This window comes from Lissotriton vulgaris, chromosome 2_1 (assembly GCF_964263255.1).
Source record: "Lissotriton vulgaris chromosome 2_1, aLisVul1.2, whole genome shotgun sequence".
NCBI classification, from domain to species: domain Eukaryota; kingdom Metazoa; phylum Chordata; class Amphibia; order Caudata; family Salamandridae; genus Lissotriton; species Lissotriton vulgaris.
In genome coordinates this window covers 14,436,505-14,459,993 of record NC_141687.1, presented here as the reverse complement: position 1 = coordinate 14,459,993, position 23,489 = coordinate 14,436,505, and the positions used below count along the sequence as shown (strand labels likewise).

Genomic DNA, 23,489 nt, shown 5'->3' with positions numbered 1-23,489 from the left:
CTTTCGAACCTATGCAAAGGTGTGAGATACAATTCCTCACATGGAAGGTGGCTTTTCTTATAGCTATTACTTCACTCAGAAGAGTAAGTGAATTGCAAGCATTCACAATACAAGAACCATTCCTACAGTTACACCAAAATAAGGTGGTTCTTAGAACAAGCCCAAAATTCTTGCCTAAAGTAATTTCAGCATTCCACATCAATCAGTCAGTGGAACTACCAGTCTTCTTTCCAAAACCGCAGACGGTAGCAGAAAGGGCCCTACATACATTAGATGTCAGAAGGGCGATATTGTACTACATAAAAGAACACAAACTTTCAGAAAGACAAAACAACTATTTGTAGCGTTTTCTCCTACACATAAGGGCAATCCCATCTCTAAAGCAGGCATTGCCAGGTGGATTGTAAAATGTATACAAATATGCTACTTAAAAGCAAAGAGGACATTAACTGTTCCTCCTAGAGCTCACTCTACACGTAAACTAGGAGCATCTATGGCATTCTTAGGAAACATTCCCCTAGATGACATATGCAAAGCAGCTACCTGGGTTACACCGCATACCTTCCCAAAACACTACTGTGTAGATGTGCAGGCAACACAACAAGCTAGAGTGGGACAAGCTGTATTAAAGACTTTATTTCAGACTGTTGCAACAGACACTGGTGGCCACCGCTAGGGAGATAGCCTCTGTATAGTCTATTCATAATGTACCATCTGCAGCCCATATGCCTCGAACGGAATATGCTACTTACCAGTATGCATCTGTTCTTGGCATAGAGGGCTGCAGAGTGGTACATGCCCTCCCAGCCTCCCCGGAAACCTGTGTCTGTTCCAACACTGTCTTATTTAGATACACTTACATGGGCATTTCTATCTGTATTCTATCATACTACTCCATCTAACCCTACTGTGGCAAAACAATCTAAGGATGGAGCCGATGCCCATGTGCACTAGCACCCAAAGGAGGAGTCACCAGTCTTGTGACGACAAAAGACTTCTCCAAGAGAAAAACCAGTGCAATCATCCGAGCCCAACACCAGATGGCGATCTATTCATAAATGTACCACTCTGCAGCCCTCTATGCCAAGAATAGATGCATACTGGTAAGTAGCATATTCCATTGTATGCATGTCAGTCAACCTTCTCTAGGGAAACTTACTGCTGGTGAAGCAAACAGAATATAATAATAAGCACAGCTATGTGGAGGGAAAGCACTTCTTTTGTGGAAGCCACAGTGTCTGCTCAATGAAAACCGGTGCTCCTGGCTCCCAACATTTGGGCCGAGCCAAAGCCTAACTCATGGTGATTCTCACATAATTGTGTGGCAACAGCTGCACTGTAAGCAAGAGCATAAGTAAACAAGGGCATCTTGTCTGTTCATAACTTGACTGGTATGCTCAGTATAAGGGTCCAATGATGGGTGCATAGTCTTTTGTGTGCTTTGAGCGAAGTAAAGTAACATCCCTTGGTACTGCAGCGCAGGTAAGAAAGTGAGGATGGCAACTTTTAAAAACTCCAATGGGATGGAAACACCACAATTGTGTAAGGTTTTTGGGTGTTTTTTCTGTTTTCAAACTGTTTCTTTGGCAGGTTTAGCGTATGAGAATGGTAATTTGAGAGACTGAGCTTGCATTTTATGATCAAGCATTGCCAATGCTGATAGGCCCGGCTCGTAATGTTGTTACAATCCAAGCCTATTGGGATTGACATTGCTGGCTTTAATACAGTGCAGCAGAGCCATAGTCAGACTTCTCCAATGTATAGGTGGCGTGTGAGTGTCTCTGTGAAATTCAAAAGGTGAAGACCATATGACTGGCCTGCCCGTAAAGTGAAGATTAGTCCTGGCACCCCGGACAGGGCATCACTGAGCAGATAGACTCAACACCAAAGACCTCATTTACACCTGTGCAGGAAGAAAGAATCAGAAGTGGGCTCCTGTTGCATCATCGGCCTCTCCTTACGGAGAACAAGTCTGGGAAAACCAGTTGTGAATCTGTGACGAGAGGGTAACAATGTACCTGCCTGCATGAAGGGAGCGTGCCCTTGCATGACCCAAGGGACCTGCCCCACAGATGACAGTCAAAGGCCAGCTTCTAGGAAGCCCCTGTGTGGAAGAGCCTCGATGAACAGAGGCCCCCTCTCCCTGCGCCCCCAGCCAGTGACGCAGGAACCATGGAGAAAGAATGGCTTTGGGGTCAAGGGAGGGGCTCAGTCCACTTCAGTCATTGTAGTCATTGAGAGCAGGGTGCCTGATCCACCTCCAACACTCTCCATTCCCGTGCGGTGCCTTCTCCGACCTATCCAGCAGTTCCAGAAAGCCTCAACGAATCTGGACCGTTGCCTGGGGGATGCCATGCCTTCTGCTTTAGTAAGTCTCTGTGATACCAGAACCATTTGAATCTTTCTACAGTCCAGGGGGTAGCTGGCAGTAGAACAGCAGATGTCCCGTTCTCATATGTTTACCCCCCCTTAGTATAGGTGTTTTTAGTACCAGACTGTGTGGTAGGTGGATCCATTATCGTGTCTGCATTAGGACCCATCACACCCTTGCTTTTCCAGTGTTCCATCCCAACCAATTATGGAGCAATACTGTGGTTTCAATCTCCAGTCACAATCCCTTTTGTAGGGTCGTAGTCCACTAGCCACGGGACAGAGGGTGGCCACTGTGCCCCCCCATTGAAAAACCACTACTGCCATCTGTGGATTTCGAAAGACCATACCTTTACCCCCTGCCCACCTGAGGGACACCTAAGATTAACTGGTGTGCTAGTTAGTGCCCCTGGACTTAGGCTCCAGTGACTGTGCTCTCTTCACCAGACATCGGTGACAAATCGGGTGTCACTGCCCTTTTGAGCACCAGCACTTTAAGAAAATATTTTACTCACCAGGCCCGGTGAGCCTCTGGAAACTCTTCAAAATCCTTAAGACTGCTTCTTGGCTGTCACTCGCCTAGGGTTGAAAGGCAAGATAGTGGGAGCAACAAGAGGCAGGGTGGGGCAGCGGCCGGAGGATGGCAGCAGTAGGAATATGTGGCCTGAAGGTGGTTAAAATGGCGACTTCTGGATACAATGGTTGCTCCAGGACTCCTTAACTTGTGGAGAGATTACTGCAGCAGGGCCTTACTTTTGGGATGGCAGGGGCAAGGAAGCCATACCATGCTTTGTGGGGGCAGGTCCTGAAGTGGGCTGATGTTTTAAGCAGCAAGAAATTGTGGGGTGCGGATAAAGATGGCATCAGCACTTTCCTTTTTTGGAGGTGCTCAGAAAAGGAGATTGGAAGTGGGGGCCAATAACTCCAGATCCCTACCCTATTGCACTTCAAGAGTCCCTTAAGGTAACAGGAACTTTTCCTGCTGCCACGTAGGGTTATTGCTGTTGCTCGTGCACCCTTTGTGTTTTTAAACTTCACAAGCTCTGAACCTTGTGAAACTCACAATTTGGACACCCCTAGTTCTCATCACATTTTGTGTGGCATTGTAATTTTCACTCTCAGCCTTTTGGTGGTATCTTGGAAATACATGTCTGGATGCAGTCGTCACCTACCTCGTGACTGACTGGAAAGACTCCTTTGAAGAAAAACAAAGTGCAAACATCCAATGGTGATCTATGCACAGCATGTGAATCTACAGCTCTACATGCCAAGAACAGATGCTTACTGGGTAAGTACATTTTCCTTTTACTATATTTATATTTTTCATTTTGTGAACTGTTCCCAGCATGTTTGCATGGGCTTTCGTGTTTCGCTGGATGCCCCATTACTTCTTGTAGGTTTAAGCTCAGCCAACAATCTAAAAAGAGAATTAAGAAACATCTTTGAAATAAGTGCTTTGACAACCTCGAGGAGCTAGATTTTTGTGTTAGGTAGTCCCTGTTCGAATGCACTGAGCCTAACCATCAGATTCAGCTTTTATTACAGAATTATATAGGGCTGAAGGTGGTGCTGTGAAGCCGCAAAAGGTGAAGGGGGAGGAGGCGGGGGGGGGGGGGGCAGTTAGAAAAAAACACTATTATCTGATCAAAAAATCATCACGAAAAAGTGAAAACTAATCAGTCCTGGAAATGGAAAGTGTATGAGGTTGACAAAGTAGATGTCTCTGCCAAGAGTGTGGGAGGGCTATTGTGTGGGGGAAGGGGGAAAGATACGTTTTGCAATAGATGGCTTTATATTTTTAATGCAAGGAAGAGGGTGGATTGTTATAACCTGCTGTTTGTAAGATCAGGTGTGGGCGATAATAGAAGGGTGTGTTCCAAAGTCTGCCGACTGGTTCACGAGAAGCATACATGCTCTGACCCTTTAAACGTCTATGTCCTGTCCTGCCCTGTACACACACTGAGCCACTTCTAACAAGACATTGGTATGTAGGAGCATCAGGGCAATTGTAGTCTGCTTACTCCCTGGCCTGGGACTGAAACAAGAGTCTGAACCCTCCACTGCGACTGCAAACTGTATGAAGGAGTTGTTCTGTGCTAAGCATGCTCTATCTGAGAAAGCCCACTGCGCCTGCTACATTAAGTTCTGTACTCCTGCCTCCCAGCATGTGGGTGGAGTCAATGCCCCCTTCTGATTATGAGTAGTACATCATTGGGTAAGTAGTGCGCTTACAAATCTTGAGGGAGGTTTGGGCTTTGCCATTAGTTTAAAAGGCAAAGTCGAGTTTGTTTAAAACGGCTCTGCCAGTCTGCTGTGGCAGGGTGCGAGATGTGTTTTTGACGTTGTCACACCCAGGGTGGCTCATTAAGTGCTGCAGCCCTGTTGGGACACTTAAACTTACTGGCCCTGGGTACACCTGGTACCATATACTAGGGACTTAAAAGTAAGTAAAGTTATACCAATTGGGTATCATCCAATCCGCATATATTTTAAGGATCAGAGCCCTGGCACTGAGGTCTTGTTAGCAGGCTTCAGTGTGCTCTCAGAGGCGACAAACCAGCAGCATCAGTCCAAAACGTAGGGGTGATCGTGCAAAAAGAGGCATTCCCTTACAATATCCTTGCCCTATTCTTCTCAACATTACCATCAATCCAACGCAAACCTATGATCCTCGACCGGACCAACCACCTCACCATCCCCATCTCCCTCCTCGGTGTCCTGCCAACAAACCGAGGTCAACCCAAAAGAGAAGACCCAACCTTCATATACTCAGAGACTCCTTCGCCCAATGCTTCAATCCCTTTTTGGCTCCGTTGACTACGTACGACCCCAATACCCTTCTTTACGACTTGAACGATTCTTTTGAACACTATTCATGTCCATGCTCTAAAGAAAACACACATGTACAAGGCAGAGCTTTCAGCATCCTGGTCCACTGAAAGACCTAGCTGTTAATAAACACTCCATCCACAGACAACAAAAAAACCAGACCTCCTGATGACCCCATGATCCTGAAGTCCCTCCGCCCTACATGCAGACGGCTCATTACATCTTCCATAGCAAAGTGCTGTTGTAACTCCATCCAATAAGCCACCAAAAGAAACCCAGTGCTTTTCAAGGTAGACAAGCGCTGCATCAACTCCTGTCTGACCCACTTAGCCAACTCTTCAGAGGCAAGTGCAGTGCTATCAACCTCTTCTTCAGTGGAAAAATACAGACGATCCAACAGCATATCAATAACACCAAGTCTGCTTCTCTACTTACCCCCACCCGTTCTCGTTCAATCCTATAGTAGTCTTCTTTCGAAACCCTATCTCTCTCAGACCTTGCTGACAAACTCTGGTCGCTTAGACCCAATACCCTCATCCTTCCTCAAAGCTCTCTGTAGTGTACCTCTCTCACCCCTACTCCCCACTGTCAATGCCACCAGCACAAAAATCATCTTCCCAGCAGCTCTCAACCAGGCCAGGTCCTCCCACTCCTAAAGAAACCAGCATTAGACTCACCAAGTAATGGCGCATCACTTACCTTCTCGTCATCTACAAGATCATGGAACAAGAAGTCTACACTCAAATCCAAGATCACATTAAGGCCAACCATCTCCAGCACGACTATCATTGTAGGTTCGAGGCATGTGGGCTGCTGAATTCATATCTGTGCATAGATCGCCACCTAGTGTTGGGTCCGGATGATTGCACATTGTTGGCCTGGAAGAGTCTTCGAAGTATCACGAGATAGGTGGCTCCTCCCCTGGACTACAGTGCGCATGGGCATCGCCTCCATCCCCAGATTGTGTTTTTTCCGCCATTGGGTTCGGATGTGTTTCGGTTCCCTCTGTCGGAACCGATAGTTGTTCAACTTCAACTCGAGACCAAAAGGTCTTTAGGCTGGGCGTCGGTATAGTTGCGTACGGGTTTCTTTCTGACTCTCAGCTCCGATCTCTTGCTGCCCTTCCACGTGCTTTCGGCGCGGACGGGCCTACACTACACTCTTGCTATGGAGCGAACTCCGTTTAAGAAGTGCCCGGTGTGTAACTCTAAATATTCACACCTCGACGTGCACCCTGTGTGCAATACCTGCTTGTCACCGGATCACCGCGAAGACACCTGCATGGCGTGTTCGAAATTCCGGAGCAAGAAGACTTTAAAGATTCGTCGCGCCAATAGGCTCCAGGCTAAGTTATCGGCTACGGCGCCCCCACCAGATGACATTTTCCAAGAATCTGTCGAGGGAGAAGACGACGTGCAAGGTTCGGACTCTAATCCCGCATCCGAGGGGGAGACCTACGACGCCGGTGCGGAGAACTTTGACGAAGTCACCGACGAGGTAGGGGACGACGATCAGGCTTTTGCCACGATGGGTGATAGCTCGGAGGAGGAGCATCCCCAACCTGACTCAGGGGTTATTCCCCTTCATATGACCCAGGTCGAGGGATCGCCTTCGGGCCTTACCCAAGATCTAACTATGAGTCCTACGTCCCCGCCTCCGGGCCCGGTCACGGACATTTATGAACCATCACTTACGTCGAAGAAAACGAAAGTGAAGCCAACTGGTCACGCATCCTCGGATGCGAAACCGAAAGTGAAAGTTGCGCAGGTGAAGAAGGTTCTGGAGGCGTCAACTTCCAAGAAAACCAAAATGGCCGACTTGAAGAGCCACGCCAAAATGGCTGACCCGAAACCCTCGGGGTCGGCGCCGATGGCGAAGTCCTCCGACGCGGCTGCGTCGGCGCCGAAAGGGGTCGCGGACCCGAAGACGGCTTCGAAGAAGCGTCAGGGCGACGACGCGCATAGGCATGGGGCGCCGGCCCCGAAGAAGGTGCCTGCCGGCGATCAGGCTCTCGACGATGTGGGGTCGTTCGAGCCGGTCCAGCCCTCTCCAGCCTGGACGAAGAAGGTAGCGGAATCCTTGCAGCGGATTCGAAAGGCCAGTGTTGTTCCCGCTCAGGACGCCAGTACGCCTAAGCTCACGCCTACGCCTGCGAGAGAGCAAACGCCTATCCGTTTCACTCTACCGCCCAAGTCGGCGCCGAAGGCCTTCGCGCCGAAACAAGCCGGACCCTCGAAGGAGGCACTAACGCCGAAGGCTGCCTTGGCGGTGTCGAAGCTTCGTCTCCAGCCGCTTGCGGAAGAGGAACGTCGTGAGGTAATCATCGACGCCAACACCGGGAAACTGTCGCTCCTCAAACGGAAGATCACGACGGAGCCGGCGTTGGAACCTTTTAAGATCCCTCTCAAAAACAAAAGGGATTCCGAGGACTCTTCGGCTTTGGTGGAACATGTGTCCCCACAAACCCTAGGACACTCGCCGACGCATTCCGCCGCAGCCGATGCGGACGAGGAAGATGCCGAGTACGACTATCCGGCGTACTCGGATCCGGAGGAGGAGCACGTTCCGTGGTCCGCCGGAGGCGACACGGAGGACCCGCAGTCGGGTCAGGACACTCAACTTTTTGCGGCCAAGACGTCCCCGACTGAGGACTCGGCGGCCTTCAATGCTCTGATAGAGAGAGCTGCTGCTAACCACGACGTCGAGCTGCACTCTGACCCCGTGGATGTGGACTTCTTATTCGACACCTTCTCGGTAGCCGAAAAGTCAGTCAAAACGCTACCGATGCTTAAGGGGGTGCTTAAACATGCAACGGAGGTTTTCAAGGAGCCCACCCGAGCGCGTGTGGTCAACCCTCGCATCGACAGGAAATATAAGGCAGCGCCCACGGATCCTACATTTATCAAGGGACACTTGCCATTGGACTCCTTGGTTGTTTCCAACGCTCGGAAGAGGGCGAACTCTCAAACTACTGGTGACGCTCCTCCCCCAGACAAAGAGTCCAAGATCTTTGAGGCCTCAGGCAAACGGATTGCTGCACAGGCAGCTAATATCTGGAGAATATCTAACACCCAAGCCTTACTTGCACGTTATGATAGGGCCCATTATGACACATTAGAGGCCATACTGCAACACTTGCCTGACCAATACAAGGAGGCAGGAGAGATGCTGATTCAGGAGGGTAAACTCATTACGAATGCATCCATCAAATGTGCACTGGATGTGGCAGACACAGCCTCCAGGGCTATCAATACCAGTGTGCTGCTTAGACGCCATGCCTGGCTTAGAATTTCGGGGTTCAAACCCGACATCCAAACTACGATACTGAATCAAACAGTGAATCCTGACCACCTGTTTGGCCCTGAGGTGGATGCCACACTGGAAAAAATGAAAAAAGATACGGAAACTGCCAAGTCAATGGGGGCTTTACAAAGTCAGCAGTTTCGGAGTGGTTCCTTTCGCCGCTCAAACTCCAGAGGCACCTCAAGGGGACAGGCATCCCAGTCCACACAATATTACAAGAGTAACACCCAAGCCTCGTATAACAACAAGGGTAGAGGTGGTTACAGAGGCAATAATGTCAAGGGCAGGGGACGTGGAAACAATAGCTCTAGGTCCACCGCCACCAACAAACAGTGACGTCTTGTCACTGCCCCCCGACCATACAACACCGGTCGGGGGGAGACTCCAGCAGTTCCTGCCGGCGTGGAAGTCCATCACCACGGACAGGTGGGTGAGGTCTATTATCCAGTACGGGTACTGTCTAGAGCTTACGTCCATTCCACCGGACATACCCCCAAGGAGCCGTCCTATGTCAGGCGAGCACTTGACCTTGTTGCAGCAAGAAGTTCTAGTCATGCTGCAAAAAGGGGCGATAGAGCTCGTTCCATTACAAGAGCGGGGAACAGGGGTTTACTCCCTGTATTTTTTGATTCCCAAGAAGGACGGATCCCTCAGGCCGATCCTGGACCTCAGGCCCCTGAACTGGTACATCCTCTCGGAGCACTTCCATATGCTCACGTTGCAGCAGGTGCTTCCCCTGCTTCAACAGGGGGACTTCCTGGCTACGCTGGATCTGAAAGATGCCTATTTTCACATCCCCCTGCATCCTTCCCACAGGAAGTATCTCAGATTCACGATCTTAGACCAGCATTACCAGTTCAGGGTTCTGCCGTTCGGGGTCACCACGGCACCGAGAGTGTTTACCAAGTGCCTAGCGACTGTGGCAGCGCATCTCCGTCGCCAACACGTCCACGTCTTTCCCTACCTGGACGACTGGCTCATTCAAGCAAGGACAGAACAGCAGTGCGTCGACCACGTGTCACGCACCATTCATCTCCTGCACGATCTGGGATTCTCTCTGAACTACCCAAAGTCCCATCTCCAGCCCGCCCACGTGCGACAGTATCTGGGCGCGACAATAGACACTCTGGCAGCCACTGCGCAGCCGAATTCAGTGAGACTCGCCAGTATCCAGGCGCTGATCCAACGATTCAGACCCCAACACCCGCTTTCAGCGAAGGTGTTCATGCAGTTGATAGGCATGATGGCCTCCTGCATCTCCATTGTCCCGCACGCGAGACTACATATGCGTCCGCTTCAGGACTGCCTTGCACGTCAGTGGACTCAGGCTCATGGGCAACTGACAGACCTAGTGTTGGTGAGCGGTCGGGCATACAACTCTCTGCATTGGTGGAATCCACACAACCTTTGCAAGGGCCGACCATTCCAAGAGCCTGTCCCACAGATTATCCTGACGACGGACGCCTCTCTCCAGGGATGGGGAGCGCATGTACTCCATTACACTGTGCAGGGACTATGGACACTACAGCAAAGGAAGATGCACATCAATGTGTTGGAACTGATGGCAATCTTCATGGCCTTGAAGGCGTTCAAAGTACATCTGTGCAACAAAGTCGTGTTGATCCGGACGGACAACATGACGGCCATGTACTACATTCAGAAGCAGGGAGGCACACACTCTCCACAGCTGTCTCATCTGGCTCAGAGCATGTGGAAGTGGGCCATTCAGAGGAACATCTTCCTCATGGCAGAGCATCTCCCGGGCAAGGACAATCAAATGGCGGATCTGCTCAGCAGGCACAGCCATCAGATGCACGAGTGGGAGATACATCCATCAGTACTCCAACCGTACTTCCAAAGGTGGGGTCATCCAGAGATAGACCTGTTTGCCACAAAGGAGAACGCAAAATGCCAAAGCTTCGCCGCCAGATTCCCACACCCCCAATCACAGGGCAATGCGATGTGGATGAACTGGTCAGGCAGATTTGCGTACGCTTTTCCCCCAGCACCTCTGATACCGCTGGTGGCACGCAAGCTCAGGCAGCACTCGATGACTCTCATCCTGGTTGCTCCAACGTGGGCTCGCCAACTATGGTACACCACGTTTCTAGAACTGTCCGTGGTGCCGCATCAAAGGCTTCATCTCACTCCCAGCCTTCTGACGCAGAGCCATGGCGACATTCAGCACCCAGATCCGCAACAGCTCAACCTGGCGATCTGGCTCCTGAAGTCCTAGAGTTTGGCTACCTCAATCTTCCTCCCGATTGCATGAACATCATTCGGGAGGCAAGGAAGCCCACTACCAGAGCTTGTTATGCGGCTAAATGGAAGAGGTTTGTCATCTACTGTGCTAACCACAATATTGACCCTCTAGATGCTTCCATTCAAAACATCATTTGCTATCTTTTCCACCTGTATCAATGCAATCTGGCATACTCTTCCATCCGCATTCACCTGTCTGCTATGGCAGCATACCTCCAGAATAGGCAACACCTGTCACTCTTCAAGGTCCCTGCTATCAAGGCCTTTCTGGAAGGACTCAAAAGGGTCATTCCACCAAGGACCCCACCAGCTCCAGAATGGAACCTCAATGTGGTTCTTACGAGGCTGATGGGTCCTCCCTTTGAGCCACTGCACTCTTGTGAGCTTCAGTTTCTGACTTGGAAGGTTGCGTTCTTAGTAGCAATTACATCGCTACGGAGGGTTAGCGAGCTGCAGGCGCTCACCATCCAAGAACCTTTCTTCCAGGTACATACTAACAGGGTGGTGCTCCGCACTAACCCTAAATTCCTACCCAAAGTGGTATCCCAATTCCACTTAAACCAGACAATTGAATTGCCGGTGTTTTTCCAAAACCCAGAGACGCTGGCGGAGCGCATGCTCCACACCCTTGATGTTAAGAGGGCCTTGATGTATTATGTAGACAGGACAAAAGATTTTCGCAAAACCAAGCAGCTTTTTGTTGCTTTTGCCACTCACCACAAGGGAAACGCTATCTCTAAAGCAGGGATTGCTAGGTGGATAGTAAAGTGCATTCAGATCTGTTACGCTAAAGCTAAGCGCACTCTCACTATCCCACCGAGGGCCCACTCCACCAGGAAGTTGGGGGCCTCAATGGCTTTCCTAGGTAACACTCCCTTAGAAGATATCTGTAGAGCAGCCACATGGTCTACCACACATACTTTCACTAAACACTACTGTGTAGACGTGCATTCCAAACAGCAGGCAGCTGTTGGTCAGGCTGTTCTAAAAACGCTTTTCAGACTGCTGCAGCTGGCACGGGCGGCCGCCGTTAATGGAGGGACTGCTATGTATTCTATGCACAGATATGAATTCAGCAGCCCACATGCCTCGAACTGCAAATGCTACTTACCAGTATGCATCTCTTCTTGGCATGTAGGGCTGCTGACATTCATATCGCCCACCCTCCTCCCCGGCGCCTGTAGCAGCTGCAGAATTCATTCATATACATACATATGCTCATAGCATGGTCATCACTCACATTCTTCACTCCATCTCTGCCAATGGCTAAAAACAATCTGGGGATGGAGGCGATGCCCATGCGCACTGTAGTCCAGGGGAGGAGCCACCTATCTCGTGATACTTCGAAGACTCTTCCAGGACAACAATGTGCAATCATCCGGACCCAACACTAGGTGGCGATCTATGCACAGATATGAATGTCAGCAGCCCTACATGCCAAGAACAGATGCATACTGGTAAGTAGCATTTGCACTTCTGAACATGCTGGAGCACGAATGTCGCTACCTTACATGTAGTAGACCACATCCTCTTGACTACATGTGAAGATGACCTCTGCTTTCTGATATTGCTGGACCTTTTTTTATATAACTTTATTTATTGATTTTATATAGACAAGCAGGCAACAGTACATTGCTTCAGAATAGAAAAGGAACACCGACTGCCCCTAACAGTCTAGCAGGCATATTCAAGGATGCAAGCGTACAGCCACAACATGCGTGATCGATGTCCCACCAGCAGTTGTCCAGGACAAAAGCGAAGTACCTGCCCTCGGTCGATTAGTCTCAGTGGTGCTGTAGCCAACAACAAAACTGCCTATCTACCCCCGGACCATACCCACCCCACCTCTCCACCCAGCCCAGCCTCCCTAACCCAAGCCCAACTCCCCCCCCCCGGAACCGGTGTGCCTTGTGCCATGGGAGTACCATGAATTACCCCTCTGAGGGCCCATCTGCAGGAGTCTGTGCCTCTGTGAGCCTGAGCAGACGCAGGTACTTAGGACAGGTCACTTCATTAAATTCTTTCGCCAGAAGTGAGATGATCAGGCGCCACATTTCCTGAAAGGAGGCTGTGAGAGTAGCCTGCATACGCTCCATGCTGATAACATACCATAATTTGTATAACCACCCCGTATAGGAGGGCCGAGTCTTGGAGCCCCAAAGAGATAGGATATGGTATACTGCTACACCCAGGGCAATCCCAATTTGTTTCCCCCGTAGAAGTGGGCAGGTGAGTGCATTAGGTAAGCCAAGGAGAGTGTAAGCCGGGAAGCAAGGAATCTCTGTGTCAAAGGAGGCATTTGCATCTGTGAGAACTTCTTCCCAAAACCCCTGCACCTCTCTACACTCCCAAAGCTAGTGGGTCAAGGTACCTGTTTCCCCACGCGCCAGGGTTGTCGGTGGACGCGCCGTCGTCGCAGACGCTCCCCCCTCTTCACCTGTGGTGGGCGATTTGGTGAACATGTCTTTGAGGGAACGCTCCCCTTTTCTCCTGGTGGCAGCCACGCGTCGCCCGTTCTCCGGGGAGGAAACAAGCACATGGGCCTCCTGGCCAGATATCTTCTTGAGGGTGACGGGCACCCTATTGCAGGGGAGCGTGGGCCTCTGGGTAGTTCTAGGGCCTCGCTGGTGAATGTCCGCTGCGGCGCCGAAATGGCGCAACAGAGATGCCCCTTCACAAATGCAAGGCCTCAAGCGGAGGCGTTACATCAGAGGCAGACAGGCCCTCCGTCACTCCCCACCACCGGGCTGCCGACCCCTGGCTCACCCACTTCACTGTGGCAAGGACACTGACTCCACCACTCCAGGTCCCCTCTGCTGCCTTCCAGGAGGGCATGGGCTGAACCCGGGGAGCCCCACGAGACCCAGGCGCGGGAGGACCGACCTCACAGGGAAGCAAGACCTACAATAGACCAGTCCATAGGGGGGCCCATATGTAGCTGAAGATGAAGATCGGGCCCCCCGGAGTCCCCTGCGCCGTCCTAGTCGGCTGTTCCGGTGCTGTGTCGGGCCTCCAGTCTTACGGCACTCACATCCCCACTAGTGCCGCTAGGGGTCGGGCCCAAATACTTGGCAGCTCCCGCAGATCTCTCCTCACCTTTTCAGGCGCTGGACAGACAGGCAGGCCCAGGCGCCCCGGTGTTGTCACCCGCACCTCCTTCCGTCGGGGCCCTCCAACTGCCATGCTCCCGATCACGGAGCTGCTCGTCCTGCCGCAGGGGCCGCCACTCTTCGCCCCAGGCTCTCCCCACCTCTTGCACGGAGCGCAGGGCCCAGCGCCCGATCGCCTCCAGGGGGCACGTCCGGACTGCCGATCAGGCCCGGGTCCGCAGGCCCAGATCCGGGGTCTCGATTTTCACGACCCCGGCGGTGGGTCCCTTCCCCGCCGCCAGTCGTGTTCCCGGGTCACGTCCCTTCTTCACCGCGACCACCGCTGCTGGCTCCCGCTGTCGCCCGACTACCAGCGATCGGGCTTGCTGAATTCTTTACGTTCGGACCCCCTCCGAGGACCAGGCACTCCTTCACAGATCCTCTGCTCAGGCCACCGCCATTTTACAACCACCGTCCGCAACCAGCCGATTCCGCCGCTCAAACGACCCCTGAGCTCCAAAATCACCACCAGCAGTCGCCCCCTGGGATTGCGCAGCCCCCCGGTTCGGTTTGTAGGAGCGCTACCGGGGCCGGAGTAGGGAGCACAGAGCGGGGAGCCTCGAGGAGTTGCCACCACCTAGGTCGCCATCTTGGCCACGTCCCCTTGCTGGACCTTTTAACTTCTTTTGACACAGTCAACCATCCTACCCTCCTTCACAGCTGAGAATCTCAAGCGGGATTCACAGGCAATGTCCTTCACTGGTTCTCCTTCTACCATTCCAACCAATTAGGGTTCGTTCACATGAGTGTCTCGTTGTCCCCGAAGATCTCATCACCTGCAGACTCCCCTAGGTTTCATACTTTCCCATGTCATCTTCAAGCTTGCTAACCAATGATCTGACAGATGTTAAGTTTGTCTGTTTAAATTTTTTATGCTTATGCCGACAGGTCAAGTTAGACATCATATTAGAATATGATAAGGTGTCTTTAAAACTCAAAAAAAGTGTATTTCTGTAACACCCAGAAGCAATTCACCTTTGTATATCAGATTTGAGATGTATTTATTGAAAGTGTCAGTTTTTAAGCTTGCACTTAACCCCTTCCATGCTCATTGACTGAAAGGTTCCGTCATGAGCACAAGTGAGGTACTGTTTTTATCGGGAGACCTGGGGGAAAGCTAGGTGGTAGGACATTTTTGTCAGCCCAATGATCCCACAACTTTCCCACACAGAAAAGTGAGGAAGATTTTATTTATTTCAGTTAAATTTGAGGTTTGCGGGGGATTCTGGGTAGGGAAATGTTGGGGGATCCACGCAAGCCATACCTTGCTGGACTCCCCCGGGTGTCTAGTTTTCAGAAATGTGTAGGTTTGGTAGGTTTCCCTAGAAGGCCGCCGAGCCAACCCAGGTGCCCCCCTTGCAAAACCAGGTTGTTTTGTGATAGGTCATTTTGAAGTCTCCTTAATACGTTTTGGGCCCTTGCCTGTCACAGGTACTTGGGCTACCCACATGAGTGAGGTATCATTTCTATCGTGAGACTTGGGGCAACACCGGGTGGTAGGAAATGTATTTCAGATCAGTGATCCCACAACTTTCCCACACAGAAATTTGAGAAAAAAGTACTTTTTTCATCTAAAATTGAGGTTTGCAGGGGACTCTGGGTAGGAAAACGTTGGGGGGTCCATGCAAGTCATACCTCCATGGACTCCCCCGGGTGTTTAGTATTCAGAAATGTGTGGGTTTGGTAGGCTTCCCTAGATGGCCGCCGAGCCCGGGCCAAAGACCCAGGTGACCCCCCTTGCAAAACTAGGTCTTTTTGTGACAGGCAATTTTGATGTTTCCTCAATACATTTTGGGCGCAGCCTGTCGCGGGATCTTGGCTCCCCGACAAGAGTGAGGTACCATTTTTATCTGGAGACTTTAGAAAAAGCTGGGTGGGTGGAATTTGGTGAATCCACACTGATTCCAGAACTTTACATCACCGAAATGTGACTCAAACTTTTACAAAGTTTGAGGTTTGCAAGGGATTCTGGGTAACAGAACCTGGTGAGAGCCGGACTAGTCACCCCATTCTGGATTCAACTGGGTGTCTAGTTTTTAAAAACATATAGATTTGCTAGGTTTCCCTAGCTACCGGCAGAGTATGGGTTCAAAATCTACAGCTAGGCACTTTGCAAAAAAAAGGGTCAGTTTTCGCTGTAAAAATGTGGTGTGTCCAAGTTGCGTTTTGGGCCGTTTCCTGTCGTGGGTCAGAGGCCTACCCACACAATTGAGGTACCATTTTTATCGGGAGACATAGGGGAACACAGACTTGTTGAGCAACTGTAATTACCTATTGACTTTCGATTCATTTCTGCCTTCCAAATGTAAGACAATGTGTAAAAAAGAAGTCCCTTTTTAAAATGTCCTTTAATTCGCATGCTAGTATGGGTACTCACAATGTCGGAGATGTGCAAATAGCTACTGTTTCTAAACTCTATTTTTTGTTCCCATTTCAGAAATACATAGTTGTCTTTCATACCGAATTTTCACTATTTATATTTTCCCAAATGAATTGCTGTATACCCGGTACACAATAAAAAACATTGCAAGACACGGCTCAGTTATTGGCTCTGGGTTCCTCGGGTTCTTGGCGAACCTGCAAGTCCTATATATCCCCACAACCAGAAAGGTCCAGCAGATGTAACAGTATATTGTTTAACAAGATCTGTCATACTCAGAAGAAGTTACAGGTGAAAACATTGGCACAAATGGCTGTTTTTTCAACTCATTTAAAAATGTTCCTATTTTCAACTGTTAGTTTCTATAGGAAAACCTTGAAGGATCTACACAAATGACCCATTGCTGAATTCAGAATGCTGTCTACTTTTTCGAAATGTATAGCATTTTAGCAATGTACAGCCCGACTCCCTCGGGCTGTGGAGCGCAGGTGCTAAGAGGCGTCGGGTCGCTTCTGTCAAAGGCTCACTCTGGGTCTTGGTGACCTGGTGAAGAGGGGAAACAGGGCTGCAGGGCGACTCGGTACTGGCCTGGTGGATCCCTGACGTTCCTCGATGGATGGTTTAGCTTTGTGCTGTTGGAGTCCAGCCTGGATCACTAACAAGACTTGGTGGCTGCAACTTCTCCGGTTTCCAGGGTACTGGTGCTGGGTGGCTCCTGCCATTTCTAAACTTGGGAAGGAGATGGATCTGACTTCCTGAAGCATGAAGACCTTTCTCCTGTTGCGCCGCTCCTTCTGTGAGCTAATGGCTAGCAACATAGTGGACCTGCAGATGCTTTGCGGTGCCCCAAGATACAGGGGCGGTACAAAAGGGGGTGGTGATGGACGGAGCATCTGTATCAATCAAACACTCACACCCATTCAAAAGATCTGGGTTTAATCCATCACCGTTCTTTAGCCCACTCTGCCACCCCAGTTCAGACATGGCTATATGCAAATCAGTCTGACCCTGTGCCTCATGGGAACAGTCCAGCCCGAACTGCCAAGCCATGTCTTTCCTGGACCGGAACCAAGCTTCCGAGGACCAGTTTCTGGCATTCCAGCCGTCTTCAGCCCGGCTTGCTTCAATCCAGTGGCAAAGTGAGCAAGGGACTCACGTCTGAGCATACCCTGCCACACTTATGGCGGACAAAAGCAGTACAAAAGGGGGTGGTGATGGACGGAGCATCTGAACCAATCAAACACTCACACCCAGTCAAAAGATCTGGGTTTAATCCATCACTGTTCTTTAACCCACTCTGCCACCCCAGTTCAGACATGGCCATGTGGAAATCAGACTCACCCTGTGCCTCATTGGAACAGTCCAGCCCTAACTGCCAAGCCATGTCTTCCCTGGACCGGAAACAAGCTTCCGAGGACCGGTTTCTGGCATTCCAGCCGTCTTCAGCCGGGCCTGCTTGAATCCAGTGGCAAAGATACAGGGGGGCAGCTCCTCTACTCCAAGGGAGATCGTTCCCGGTTCTTCAGGTCCTTGGCAGTCCCCCAAGGGCTTGGGGTGGATTTCCAGCTCTTTGCGAAGTCGGTCCCCATGAAGCCGAAGTGCAAGCAGCTTGGCAGGGTTTTGCACCAATCTTTGGTGCAGGTGTCTGTTCTCGCTCCCTTCGGCCCTTCTTCTTTCTTCCTTGGTTCCCAGTAGTCGAGTGTGATTTCCTGGTCAAAGTGGGTCACCTAAATACTCATTTTAGGGATAAAGTTATAGTATCATCAGCTTAGACCATAAGTGGCTGCACCGGTACAGTAATTCTCAAGTAATGCCTTGATCTGTTATGCTCAAACCTTTCTTGACCCCACTGCTTAGAAGTCACAGCACTAGTACAATTGTAAAAAAACACAAGATGAAAAGAAGCATATCATTATATTAAATCAAATTGTAAAATACAAATAGTATCACAAGTCCATGAGATACAAAAATATTGAACAGGGAGTCTTGATGTATCTGTTTCCAATTTCACTTTATCTGTAGGTTGAAATGACATGCGTACATCACCTTAGCCAACGCGTTTCATCCAACAGAACTTCCTCAGGGTTGGGTCAATTCTTCAAAGGAACGGGCATGTTCTTCCTCTACTCCAATGTTATTATGTGCTAAAAATCCACATGGCGTCCTTGTTTTCACATACTAAAAGGATAAATGCCTTCTTTTCTGATCTGCTGTGTTCCCCATCGGGATCCAAATGCCGCATTGTCTATCTGTGTCCTAATTGTCTAGTTCGACTCAGGTAGCCCACTCTAGGCGTGTGACTAGCCTGGAGGTTCAACACACCTCCTTGCATAGCTAATTTCCCTCCTGTCTTGGTGCCAAATGGGTCTCAGGGCAGGGGGTGGCATTCCCCAGGTCTGGGGGAAGCCACACTTGCATATAAAAGGTGGTGTGCTCTTTGGAGCTCCCTGCCTTGACATGCAAATTTACTAGTCATTCTGATGGACGAGGTGAAAGCACCTCCTGCCAGAGCACGCATTGGTTCTGACCGCTGAGAGCGGTGCAGACCACAAACTTGTCTGTGGTGGCAGGCTGGACAGTACCAGTCAGCCAGCACACTAGAGGACTAGTGGGGTTCAGGGGTACCTCTAAGGCACCCTCTGGGTGCATGCATTAATATATCCCTCACTGGAATCATTGTGGGTTTATTAATACGAAGTAATTGATACCAAATGCCATTATGAAGCTGGGAAACTCATTTTGACCACTCCCCGGTATATACCTTTAGATGGCTTCATCGCTCACTTGTAATATCCAGCAATGGAACTAGAAATTACATTGACATATTTGTTCATGTAGATATGTCCTCACATGTGCTGTAATGCACCCACTGTTGAGCTCCGAGGCCTTCTGTAGGGGTGACTTATATTTAGCCCATGCCGTGTCTTTGGCACGGCATACGGGAGCGTGCCATGTCATATTTTTAGTGCTGCAGCAACAAATGATGGGCGAAATTCAGAATTAATCAAACATTCACCCCAGCCAACAGATCTAGCTTAAATCTTTTGCTCACTACTCCACTCCAGTTTGGACCATGCCATATACAAATCTGTCTTGATCCTGTTCTTCATGGGAACTGTCCAGCCAAAGCTGGCAAACCAGGTCCTTCATGGACCTTAAACAAGCATCCTTGGACTTGTTTCGGGGCATCGCCCCTCATCAGTCAGGCTAGCTTGAATCCAGTGGCACATCGAGCAGGAGGCCCACATTCAGGCATAGCCATCCCACTTAGGGCAAAAAGTGCTGCACCAAAAAATGATGAACGGAATGCTCAATGAATCAAACATTCTCCCTCAGTCAAGAGCACTGGGTTAATCAATCATTCTTTTGCTCACCACGCCACCCTAGTTTGGACCCAGCCATATGCAAATCAGTCTTGACCCTGTGCGTCATGGAAACAGTCCAGCCCAAACTGGGTTCAAGCTAGCTTAGCTGATATGGGGTGATGCCCAAAAACTGGTCCAAGGATGCTTGCTTCCGGTTCAGGGAAGACCTGGCTTGGCAGTTGGGAAGCTGTGAAGGAACAGGCTGCAGTCTCGTTGCTATCCCAGGCATAGGTTTGATGTGAAAGTGGCAGTCTGTGCAATGAAGCCCAGTTCAGGATCTCAGAAGTTAGAGCCCTGGTGAAGCTAATGTGATCTGGAATGCCAGAGGGTGCCTTCCACCGTTTGGAGGATACTCTAGGCGAAATGGTATTTTAGTGCAAAAACACGGTCATGTCACATTTGGCTTTTTAATCATTTCAAGGGAAACTGGGTTGACAAACGCAGACTTTTGCCGCTGGTTTCCTCAAAACCTCTTAGAGTGGGCAAACTTACAACACTCCAGCGGAAGGCCAGACACTTTTGGGGTACTGTGAAAGTAGATGGATATTTCCTGAGTGCCCTTTTTGACCCTATGGCTTTTTAGCAAATGTATCTTAAAATGACGCTATAAAATGTGCTATTCAACCACACTTTATAAATGTTTTCTGAGAGGTAAGACAACCTCCTCGTTTACTTATCTTCCCAAAGTTCAGCAAGGGTATCACACCCCACTAACTTCAAAGATCACCACCCATCACTGTCTCAAGGGAATGTTTGGAGATGCACCTCCTTAAAGAACACTCCATCACAGCGCACTAACAATTCACAAATCCGATCCCTCTCTCATCACTTGTTGAATTGATGCTCGTCTGTGACTCTGGACAGTGCTGCCTTTTGCCTGGAATCACGCAATGCAAACACCACATACGTTCAGGCACCACATACATTCAGGCATACATTCATACGTAAATACATACATAAATAACATCATGCTACTCCACATATTAACTCATTATATTTAAAAACTTCCAATGGCAATTGGGGGTAAATGTCATCTGTTGAGCTGAGTCAACCTGACTTGATTTGATGGAGTGAATTTAGTTAAAAGAGAAGATGTAACATGTCCACCCTCAGGGGCTGCCTCAGGAAGGTATTGATCCCCTCATTTAGGGGGCACTTTGACTTAGGAGACTGCCACACGCGCCACTCGCTTTGGTTCTACACATTCGAACACCGTAGTCACAAGAATTTGAATGATGGCTGTAGTTCCCTTCAGTGCAGGCGTGTGTGCCAAACCACTTGTTATGTCTCTGTCTGTATTAGAAACTAGCGACGGACAATAAGAAGAGTTTGATGGAATATTGTAATCTCTCTTTGTTGACAGACTATATTGGAGTAACTATTATCTGAAATGTTACCAGAAGATGCTGTGTCTTTATATCAAAGGCTCACTTCAGGTGTGTTCTCTGTATTTGCAGTTGAAACCGTTGTCGCCCCCACACCGCCACAAATGAACATACATGAGGAAGAGGCTCATTTCCAGGAGGAGCAGCGGTCTGATGCAAGTAACACGTGTGAGTATCACTGAACAGGACCTGGGTGGATATTAGTATGTTTGATGCAACACACAACTACCTTCTCCCCCTACTCACCGAACACTGAACATTGCACAACCAGAAGTCTGCCGCGCCTTGAGTTACCCCAGCACAAATGGGTCTGCTCTCTTAGAGAGAAACCCTCTTTAAAAAAAACATTCTAGCTTCTAACAATTTTTACTTTATAAACACTTTTTATCATCTTCCAGCCCTCTCTTATTATTTACTACGCTGTACTTTTATACTCTAAAGTTGTATTCCAATAAAAGGAGAGTCATGCTCTCAATTGTTCATTTACTTTCATGGTCTCTTCTGATCCCTTCAGATCCAGTTGTCACTGGTGTGTATTCATTGGGTTGCGACAGTGAAGTAGGAATACGTATTAAAGAGGAGCCAGAACCCGAATTTAGAATCCCAGGTAAGTGAGCAGCCAGTCAGTCAACACTGAGGGGAGCGCAAATTGTGCACTGCATGTACCATGATGTGAAGGAGAAAACTTTTCTGGGTTATGATGTAGTGTCTGCCTGTACCCTTTCCCTGCCCAAACTGTTTTTCATGACCTTCTCTACCATTTGTCACACATTCCTAATGTTCCTTTTTGTAAAAATTGCTATCCGGCCCATTGATTACACTTTATCCTGCCCCAGCCGGAGATTAAGGCTCGAGCCGGAGAGTACGATCCGGGTGCGGAGAGTACGGTCCGGCTGCAGAGAGTACGGTCCGGGTGCGGAAATTCCGGCCCAAGTGCGGACGTAAAGTAAGGAGTTGTAAGTGCTTCTGTGAATACCAAAAATCGTAAGTGCCTTCTGTGAATACCAAAAGTAGTACATTTCGGATTTTGTCTTAGATTAGTTCTGTGAATCGGCCCCATTGTTATTAACATTGAACAATTAATGAAATTATTCAACATTAGTAATATTTGTTGCAGTAAAAAGTTTAAATGATTTGCTTCATGGCTAATAGCTGAATTTCAAGAGCCCTGTACGGCATCATTGTTAGATAAGACGTTATGACACTTGGCCAGAATTTCAGATAGAAATTAAGATCTATCAATATTTCCCATTACATATTTTTGTGTTTATCCCAGATACCCAGAGCGGCACAATCTGAAACGGGATAGCATTTTTCAAAGCGGGGAGCTTGATCAAATGTATGAATCCAAGGAGGTTCTCGAGCGGATTTGCGTTTAAAGGTTCATCAGAACAACAACTCGTTATACTAAACATTAACAATGCATTAGTATAAATGAATTTTTTTTACAAACGAGCTCACCTAGGTTTGAGTCCACACATATTTGTTATCTTTCCATTCAGTAGTGTCCGATTTGAATATCAAAGTACATGAACTCCCGAGTTCAATTACTGTGTCGTGGGTATAAGCTTAGGGTACCTTGTGAAGTACTATAGATGTCTTAAACATCCCGTTATTATTACCACCATTCACACAATGCTCGCGATACCGCTGAAAAAAATAAGCTCACACAAAAACTCTTGAATTACAAACCCCAGGTGGAATCCTAAGTAATTGTTCTTCCTCCTTCATGTTTTCCTCATCATAGCACATCATCTAACTGGATATATAAATTCGAAAACTATTATTGATTACATTGGATGGGAAAGACTTTAGATCAGATCTAAATAAAGCCTTATTGTTGAGTACTTTGGAATTTTTTTTTGTTCCTTCCTGAAGCGCTTGATTTTAGTGACCAACCTATCCGTAATGTATATAAAGAAGCAAAATTGCATTTGGAACACAGATTTGCCGAAGAGGAGAATATTGTCTTGTCAAGATACAAATTTTATACTCGCCTACCAAAGTCAGGAGAGTCAATGGATGATTTTGTGTCAAGTTTCCGTGAACTTTCTCTCAAGTGTCCTTTTGCCCAAATGACAGAAGAACTCATTTGGGACCCGTTGATTGTTCAATGTTGTAGCAAAAAGACACAAGAGCGATTATAGGCGGTAAAGAATCCTTCTCTGAAGGATGCACTCAGCATAGCAAAGAAGAAGAATCCTAATCGTGTATGAGGGGAATGTTTAAGAAAGATATGGCGAGGGGTGGAGATGAGGTATCTGTGGTGGACAAAAAAGATCTCCATGAGACCACTGGTGTCATCAATTAAAACAACAAAATATGTAACAAGTTTCTGAAAGGGGGGAGTGGCTACTTAATTACCACAGTTTCATATAGGGGTGGGAGTACTTTCCATTATGGAGCCTCAAAGTCTTGTTATGCTGTCAATAGGGAGTGCAGGAAA

General features: G+C 48.8%; 1 protein-coding gene across 2 annotated transcripts in view; it reads left to right on the top strand.

Annotated features, from left to right (window-relative positions):
- LOC147729460 (uncharacterized) overlaps window positions 1-23,489 on the top strand; it is a 229,076-nt gene that overhangs the window by 117,142 nt on the left and 88,445 nt on the right. For both annotated transcript variants that reach the window (XM_086954330.1, XM_086954331.1), the window contains exons 7-8: window positions 21,116-21,211; window positions 21,558-21,650. In XM_086954330.1, coding sequence (XP_086810456.1) covers window positions 21,116-21,211; window positions 21,558-21,650 — 189 coding nt within the window. The remainder of the gene's footprint in view (window positions 1-21,115; window positions 21,212-21,557; window positions 21,651-23,489) is intronic.